Source organism: Eimeria maxima, genomic scaffold (genome assembly GCF_000499605.1).
Source record: "Eimeria maxima Weybridge genomic scaffold, Emw_scaff1409, whole genome shotgun sequence".
In the NCBI taxonomy this organism is placed as follows: domain Eukaryota; phylum Apicomplexa; class Conoidasida; order Eucoccidiorida; family Eimeriidae; genus Eimeria; species Eimeria maxima.
In genome coordinates this window covers 1-8,885 of record NW_013564376.1, presented here as the reverse complement: position 1 = coordinate 8,885, position 8,885 = coordinate 1, and the positions used below count along the sequence as shown (strand labels likewise).

The 8,885-nt window shown below is 47.0% G+C and overlaps 2 protein-coding genes across 2 annotated transcripts; both read right to left on the bottom strand.

The window, feature by feature from the left end:
- Nucleotides 1-1,559: 1,559 nt before the first annotated feature.
- EMWEY_00052350 (hypothetical protein, conserved) lies at nucleotides 1,560-3,626 on the bottom strand (the record flags this gene model as incomplete). The annotated part of the gene is made up of 2 exons (XM_013479848.1): nucleotides 1,560-3,350; nucleotides 3,555-3,626. The coding sequence occupies 2 exons, from the start codon at nucleotides 3,624-3,626 to the stop codon at nucleotides 1,560-1,562; spliced, it is 1,863 nt and encodes a 620-aa protein (XP_013335302.1).
- Nucleotides 3,627-5,054: 1,428 nt separating this feature from the next.
- Nucleotides 5,055-7,731, bottom strand: EMWEY_00052340 (hypothetical protein, conserved; the record flags this gene model as incomplete). Its single annotated transcript, XM_013479847.1, has 4 exons — nucleotides 5,055-5,099; nucleotides 5,191-5,202; nucleotides 5,669-5,705; nucleotides 6,449-7,731. 4 exons carry the CDS (start codon nucleotides 7,729-7,731, stop codon nucleotides 5,055-5,057), a joined length of 1,377 nt encoding a protein of 458 aa, XP_013335301.1.
- Between the last annotated feature and the right edge of the window lie 1,154 nt (nucleotides 7,732-8,885).

The following is an 8,885-nucleotide window of genomic DNA, read 5'->3' as shown; positions in this document are numbered from 1 at the left end:
TATATATATATATATATAAACTAGATAAAAAGGTTTATATATAAAAGCAAGGTGAAGAAGAAGAAGGGGTTGAAGACGCAAGACGAGTAGAAACAAAGGAGGAGAGAAGACGCCAGCAAGACAACATATATATACTATTTGTTTGTCTATGTCTGCTGCTGCTGTACCTCTCCCAATTCACTTTTGTTTCTTTAATAGGTCTTGCTGCTTCTGGTTGTCCGCCCTGCTGCAAGGCATCAGCATTCGTCTTTGCCTCCCAGCAGAATAGCTAAGAGACAAAGAGGCGGTTAATTTGCTTCCGTGTCCTTTGCTCTTATCTGTTGTGGATTATGCGCTGGGGTGTACGTACACCGCACGGTGCGCCCCCCGCAAGCAGCATAGATAATTTACTGCTTGTTGTGTCAGTTTCTTCCTTCTATTCCTGGCTGCTGCTGCTGCGGTTGGGGCCTGCTTCCGCCCTTCTGTTGTTGTACCCTTTGCCTCTCCGTCTTAATAATCTGTTAATTGCTCAGTTCGGGTGTATGATCAGCTTGAGTATTAAGAAGAAAAAAGACAGACGCTTTCTAACTCGCCTGGATAAAAGATCTGCACCTCATGGGCTCTGTATAGTGCGACTTGCATAGACAGAAGCCGTGCAGCAGCAGCAGCACATGGCGTCGTCATATGCTTCAGACCTCGGCAGCATAATACTAATTAGCTGCCGCCTGTGTTTGTCCCCAGGGCCAGCAAACATACATATATGTATATCTATCTCTGCAGCAATGTGTGCTGCTGTTGCTGCTGCAGTGCAGCAGCAACACCATCTGCAGTAGGGGTATATATATATAGTAGTAGCCTGTGTACTGCGCAGTCATTATAATGCATGCATGCTTTATTCATCATGTACATGCATATATGGCAGCAGAGAGAGCCTGTGCTGGATCTATTCGTCGCGGGGTGTACGTACACCTCCCGCGGCTGCAGAGGGGAGAGTCTGCTCAAGAAGTCTTTTGAGTACTTCGGACGGGGTTAAGCGTCTCTAATTAATAATACACACACAAATATAAATTGTTATATATAGAGAGAAAAGGAGACAAATAAGGGTATATATATAGGTACCTATAAGGAGACAGTAGTTTATTCGTCACTAACGTGGAGAGGGCGCACGTAGAGAGGGAAAGGAGGGGTAGGAAAGATAGACAGGCAGAGACAGAGAGACAGGAATAGGGACAAATAAAAGGAGACACATAGACAGCGAGAACGGAGTATACGGAGGTGTCTCAATACACCGCATTAAACAGGAAAGGAGACAGGAGATAGGGAAGACATACAGGAGACAAATAAATAAACAGTAACAAGAGACAGTAGACACAAGAAGACACAACAACCCCATAAGAGGAGGGGAGATGTGCGTTGGTGGCATTGCTACGCATCTTTGCTGCTGCTGTTGGTGCTGCTGTTGCTGCCACTTTAAGACTTACTAGCGATCTACTCGCTGCTGCAAGGAAGCGCTACTGCCATATTACAGCAGCAATAGCGAATGCAGCAGCTGCTGCTGCAGCAGCTGCAGCAACTGCAAGCTAAGAAAGCGACAGCAACAGAGGGGATGTCTCCCCGCTGCTGCTCGTCGCCCCCTCAATAAGAGATCCTACGCTGCTGCACAAAAGCCCGAGGTCACTCTTCTGCTGCTGAGGGTGCTGCACTTGCTGCTGCTGCTGCTGTGGGTGCTGTAGTAGCTGCTGATGCTGCCGTGGGTGCCGCAGTGGCTGCTGCTGTGGGTGCCGCAGTAGCTGGTGCTGTGGGGGCTGCAGTAGCTGCTGCTGTGGGTGCCGCAGTAGCTGCTGCTGCTGCTGCTGTTCGCTGACAGGATGTTTGTCTGTGCAGCGGTTGCCGCTCTCCTGATGATGAAAGGGTAACTGCTGCTGCTGCTGCTGCTGTTGAGGCTTTTGTTGTTGCTGTTCCTGTTGTTGCCCCTGTTGTGGACGCAGTTGCTGCTGCTGAGGCGCTTGTTGCTGCTGCTTCTGTTGCTGCCCTTGTTGTTGCTGCTGTGACGGCTCAGGCAGTTGTTTCCGCTGCTGTTGCTGCTGTGGCCGCTCAGGCGATTGTTGCTTTTGTTGCTGTTGCTGCTGCGGTTGTTGGTGCAGTTGCTGCTGCTGCGGTTGCTGCTGCTGCTGAGCTTGATTCTGGTGCTGTTCTTCCCCTGCAGCGAGCTGCACCTGGTCTTTCTCCTGCTCCCGTGGTTTTTGCTGCTGCAGGGTTTCTTGCTGCTGTGGCTGCTGCTGCTGCTTCTGCTGCTGCTGCTGCTTCTGCTGTCGGGTGTCTTTCTTAGGCTTGCGTCTTTGCGTGCCTATTGTAGGGGGTCTTAGCTTGGACTGCAGCAGCAGCGTCTGCCTGCCAGTTGCTGCGGTGTCTGTCCTCTTCATGGATCTTGTTGCTGCTGCTGCTCTTCCTGTTGCTGCTTTTCCTGCTGCTCTTACTGTTGTTGTTGCTGCTGCTGCCCCATCAGTTGTGACGTCGGGTGTTGCTGTTGCTGCTGTTGCTGTTGCTGCTGCTGCTGCCTTCCCCGTGGTAGGGACTTGCTTACAAGAGGGCCCTTGGGGCTTGGGGCCCAAGGAAGAGAAGACTTGCTGCAGCATGCGGCGCTGCAGCAGCTCTAAGACGGGCAGCTCGTTGCTGCTGAGTCCAACTTCTATTGCTAGTGCAAATAGACTTTCTTCTAGAGGCAGAAGGAGAGACTCGCTGCTCTCTGCTGCAGCAGCTGCTGCTGCTGCTTCTAAGGCGGAGTCGGCTGCTGCCGCTGCTCCTGAGGCTGGGTCTGGGTCTGCTGCTGCTGCTAAAACATACTCTGCTGCTGCTGACAAATCAGCATCTGCTCCTGCTGCTGGGGCTGGGTTTGCTGCTAATGCTAGGGCGGAATCAGCTGCTGCTGCTGCTGCTGCTAATGGCCGGTCTGCTGCTGCTAGTGCTGCTGCTCCTCCTTCTATTGCTGTTAGTGCTTCCCCTACATCTATGTTTGCTGCTTCTTCTTCTGTTCTTGCTGCTGCAAACCCTGCTGCTGCTGCTGCTGCTGCTCGACATTGTGTGTCTGCTGCGTCTTCTAGTGCTGCTAGTTGCCTGCAGGCTGCTTCTTCTTCTCCCTTTTCTGCTGCTGCTGTTGCTTGTTGCTGCGTGTTTGCTGCTGCAGCACCGCCTAAGCAGTAGTGCACAGTGTTTTCCTCCTGCGTCTCTCCTTCTATTGCCTCTAATTCAGGTGTATATACACCAGAGAGAGGAGACACAAAAGAAGAAAGAGAAGCAGCAGCTAATTGTGCCTCTAATTTTGTTGCCTCTGCTAAACGATCCGCCAATGATCGAGCAGCAGCAGATAATGCCTGTAAACAAAAAACCCTAAACCCTAAACCCTAAACCCTACACCCCAAACCCTTCTCTCGTACGCTGCCTTTTTGCCTGTGGTTTGGGATTATGGTTTAGGGTTTAGGACCAATCTATTGAAGCAGACGACTAGGGTTTAGGGTTTAGTCTTTCGGTGTGAGGGTTTAGGGTTTAGGTGTGAGGGTTTAGGGTTTAGGGTTTACCTGTTTCTGTTTCTGTAGAGCAGCACTTAATGTGGATATTTTGTCTTGAGGAGACGAGGAGACACTAAACATATAATAATAGCATAAAAGGACAGCAGCAGCAGCAGCAGCAGCAACAGCAGCAGCAGCAACAGAGTGTAAGACAAGCAAACGAGAAACAAACAGAAAATAAAAACATAACAGCAACAGCAGCAGCAGCAGCAACACAGAGTGACGGCTAATAGAAACAGCAGCAGCTCTTGCAGCAACGGAGGACAGGCAAGCAGCAACAGAGACAAACAGCAAACAGCAGCAGCAACAGCAGCAACAACAACTTCAACAGCAATAACACCAGCAGCAGCAGGAACAGCAGCAGCAGCAGCAGCAGCAGCAAATCTAACCTTTGTGTTTGTTGTGTATATGTATTAGAGAGAAGTTTAGATATTAATAAATCTTTTTTTATTACTATTAATTTATTATTTAATTCTTTTTGTTTATTTATTTTTTTATTTATATTTATTTGCTGCTGCTGCTCATGCTGCTGCTGATGGGCGAGCAGCCGCTCTAAATGCTGCAGCAGCTGCTGCTGTTGCTGCAGACGCTGCTGACGAAGTTGCAGCGAACGTGCTGCTGCTTCTCCAGCAACAGCAAACAGCAGTAGCTGCTGCAGTTCAGATACACTCTCTGTCCCCTTACTCATCAGCAGCAAACAACAAACAACTTGAGGGAGGAGACACTAACAAGCAAGTGGCCCAACAGCCACAAACCCTAAACCCTAAACCCTAAACCCTTAACCCTAAACACTAACACATACACAGAAATGAAGAGGCGAAGACAAACAAACAAACAGGTAAACAGCACTAACCCCTAAACCCTAATCTATACACAAAAAAATAAGGATAAACAGAGGCATACAGGTATGTACATAGACAACAGTAACCCTAAACAGTAAAAGCTAAACCCTAAACCCTAAACCCTAAACCCTAGCAAGCGGTCAAACAAGCAAACGAACAAGACAAAGAAACACGCCGTGCATACAGGAGGTCACAGGCATGTGGGACAGAAGAAGATACTTTTAAGTAAAAATTAATAAGTAAATATAAATAATTCCCTTTTTTCTTTTTGCCTAATTTATTTTTCTTTGTTTTTTATTTATTTATTTTCTCCTTTCTGTCGATTTTTTTCGCATTTGTTTAAGCCAGCAGGCGGCTGCGATGACGCTTCTGCTGCTGGTGTTGGAGGGGAAGAGAAGAAAAAGGGAAAAAACAAGGAAAAAGTAGGCAAATAATTAAACGAATGGAACAAAATTATATATATTTAGCAAAAAACAAATTAAAAAGGACAAACAGCACACAACAAGAACAGGCGCCGTGTAACCTATAGGAATCCGCATATAATCAAGCAGCAATTCATGAATTGGGGTGTATATACAACTATTTATTTATATATTCTTAAAAAATAAAATAAATTAAATAAATCATAATTTATTATTTCGGCCTCTTTATGCCGTTACAATTAACACTACTCTTGGGCAAGGACTCCGAGGCGCATAACCTGGGGCTGGAGCTGTAAACCCTAAACCCTAAACCCTAAACCCTAATGTGTAAGTACAAATTCCTGAATAAGTGACCATAAAGCCCCAAGAGGTCACCCCTACCATAACACCACACTGCAAACCCTAAACCCTAAACCCTAAATATGAAAAGCCACCTTACAAACCGTAAACACACAAATTTGTAAACCCTAAACCCTAAACCCCCGCAGCTGCCATTTGGCTAATGCTAGATGGTGTTAACTATTTGTTAGCTAGCTAATGCTTCTGATTTATTCGTCCTCCCCCCCCTGCATGCATAAACTCTAGACCCTAAATATACACGTATGTACATATATTATTTACATATTGTTGAATATGTATAAAGGGAAATGCTGCTGTCTGCATGCAATAATGCTGCAGGTTAGTCTGTGGGTCATTTGCTGCTGCAGCAGCAGGAGCAGCAGCAGCAAGAGAAGCCTTGCACTAAGACTTCTCTCTATGCAGCTACTAATCTAATTAGCAACAAACCCTCAGGCGGCTGTGTGTTAGGGTTTAGGCTGCCTCTAACAGCAGCTGTAAACCCTAAACCCTAAACCCTAACCCTCAGCGCTCCGCAGTACAAGGCAATATGGCCAGCCCTAGCAAATCACAAACCCTAAACCCTCGAGGGTTTGACCCCTAAACCCTTGCAGTTGGAGTCCTCAGGGTTGACAAAGCTCCACGTAAAAATTCATGAACCTTAAACCCTAAACCCTAAACCCTACGCGATACATATATATCTGCGGTGCCCTGCTAAGAGCATCCTTCTTCAAGGGTTTAGGGTTTAGGGTTTGTCAGTTTCTTCGCTGCAGATATGCATGTATGTAGTGCTGCTGCCTATCTGGGCTCCGCAGCACTTCTCCATCTCCCCCTAAGTATTTCTTTAGCAGCTCGCGCCCATCAACAGCAACAGCAGCAGTAAGTGCAGCAGCAGCAGCAGGTGCAGCAGCAGCAGCAGCAGAAGTTTGTTTGTATCGTAGTTTAGTTGTCTCCGTTGGGTGTCTGTAGTACCCTTCCTGTGTCAACTGTCTCCTGCCTCCTCTTGCTGCTGCGTCACTATTAACAAAGTGCTGCTGCTGCTGCTGCTGCTGCTGTTGCTGTTGCTGTTGCTGCATCATCAGCAGCAGCTGTTTTGCTTCTAGGCTCTTTTCTTCAATGTAGTGTTTAGGGAGCTGTTGCTGTTGCTGCTGCTTCGTTAATCTTAACGGCTTGTGCATGCAATCTTTCCCACCATGGACGTTTATCTGCTTGCATGCATTTTTTATGATTATTAATTTGGGGCTTGAATGTGCATGCAAGCATTTCTTCTTTTTCTTTTTCTTCCTTACTTGTACATCCATACAATTGTCTCTCTATTTGTCTCTTTGCTGCTGCTGCTGCTGCTGCTGACAGCAAACCCCGACGAACTTCGTCTCTATATAACGCAGCTGCCTTTAGCCGTAAGCTATGCAGCGTCACCCCCATGCTGTTGCTGCTGCTGCTGTTGCTGTTGCTGCTGTTGCTGCTGCTGCTGTTGCTTCTGTTGTTGCTGTCGTTGCTGTTGGAGACACAAGGAGAGCTGCTAACAGACCGCAGACGGGTACGACTTACTTTCTTCCCCTGCTGCAGTTGCTGCTGTTGCTGCAGTTGCTGCTGTTGCTTAAGTTGCTGCAGTTGCTGCTGTTGCTGCTGTTGCTTAAGTTGCTGCAGTTGCTGCAGCTTCTGCTGCTGCTCTCGGCGTTCCCGCTGCTGCTGCAGCTGCTGCACTTGCAGCTTTTTTAGGTGTTGGCGCTGCAGCATCCGCAGCCGTTTATCTAGCGGCATTTGCTGCTGTTGCTGCTGCTGCTGCAGCAGCCGCTGCTGCTTGTTTGCCTCTTCCTCTTCAGGTGTCTCCTTAAACCTTACTCCGTGTCTCTGTTTGTCTTGTGGCTTTGCAGCAGCAGCAGCAGCAGCAGCAGCAACAGCAGCAGCAGCAGCAGGCGAGCAGCTTTGCAATTTGTCCCTTTCTTTCTTACTCCATCTGCTGCTTCCTGTATCTGACGTGTCTCCTTCTTTGTCTCTATCTGTCTCCTGCTGCTGCTGTTGCTGCTGCTGCAGGTGTCTCCTTTCTCCTCCGGTCTCCTTAGCCCATGTATATAGTTGCTGCCTCTGTCTCCTTTCCTCTGCTGCCTTGAATAGCTGCTGCTGCTCCTCTTGGTACTTTTTTATTTGTAGTGCAGCACGGGACAGGAGAGCAGCAGCAAATAATGCTGCCTCTAATTTAGGGTCTTTCTTCTTTTTGTCTCCTGTTGTCTCCTTTTCTGTCTCTGGTGCTGGTGCTGGTGCTGCTGCTGTTTCTGCTGCTGCTGCTTCCGCTTCTGCTGCCTCCGCTTCTGCTGCTTCTGATGTTGCTGCTTCTGCTGCTGCTTCTTCCTCTGCTGTTTCTGTTGCTGCTGTTGAAGCGATAGAGTAGTCTCTTTGGTCTACTACTGTAGGCTCTTGCTTGTCTGCATGCAGTGGCTGCTGCTGCTGCTGCTGTTGTTGTTGTTGCTGCTGCTGCTTGCCTTGCTGTTGCATGCCATATTCTTTATCTGTGCGTACAGCCTGAGGTGTATTGGCAGGTATTATACCGTTAACAAAGGAAAAAGAACAAAAGGGAGTCTCCATCTTATACTGTATAGGCAGCAACAATAAGAAAGATTGTTCTTTTTATTAACTGTGCAGCCTGTCCCCTGCTGCTGCTGCTGTGCTGCTGCCGTCCTGCTGCTGCACAAGCTCTTGCTGCAACAGCTGTTGCTTGTGGTGCCTCTGCGTTGCTGCTGTGCTGTAGACGTGCTGCGGTGCTGCGGCGCTGCGGCGCTGCTGCTCCTCCTTTTGCTGCCGCTGTTGCTGCTGCAGCTGATTCTGCCTCTGCTTGTTTGTTTTATTGCTTCTGCCTTATAGGCTGGCTCTCTCCCTCCCCCCGCTCCCCTCCTCTGCCTCTGTCCCGAGCGGCGCTGCCGCTGCTGCTGCTGCTGCTTCTTCGGCTGCTGAGCCTGCTGCTGCTGCAGGTGATGGAACCCGGGCAACAAGAGAAGAAGAGAATAAATATAGAAAAATAAAAATATTATAACTTAAATTTATATAAAGAAGGAAGGAAATGGTGAGACACGGCAGCCTTCGTCAGCGCCTCATCGGCTGCTGCTAACCAATGGTCTTATACGGGAGAGGCGGCTGTTTGCCCTCTTTTGACGGTCTTTTAAAACAACTTAAATATATTTAATTAAACAATTTAAATACAAACATAATAGAACAAAATTTTAAGGAAAACGAATGAGTTTAAGGTAAGAAAGTGCTGTTCTTGTCATCTAGTCGGCAGCAGCTGTGTCTAGACCATCAGAAGCAGAGAAGGCACAGGGAGAAAAAGAATCAATATGTATAAAGAAGGATAATATTAAATATATATTTTATTTATCGTCTTTTATTTATATTTATTTATTTATATTTGTCTAATTTTTAATCTTTCTCCCCCTTTTTTCTTCCCTTTTTACCCCCTCATTCCCCCTACAATCGGCCGCGACCACGGACGACCGCCAGCGGCGCCGCTGCTGCCTTCTTCCCTTCTTGCTGTTCTTTCCTTGTATATATATTTATATATATAAATATATTATATATAAATATATATATTTTATAGTATATATTATAATATATATAATATATTATAATATAAATACTGTTTATTTGTATTTATTTATTTATATTTGTCTATTTTTTACATTTTCCTTCCTTCCCCCCTCTATAGGGCCCCTCGATAGGGCTGGATATATATTATATATATATAT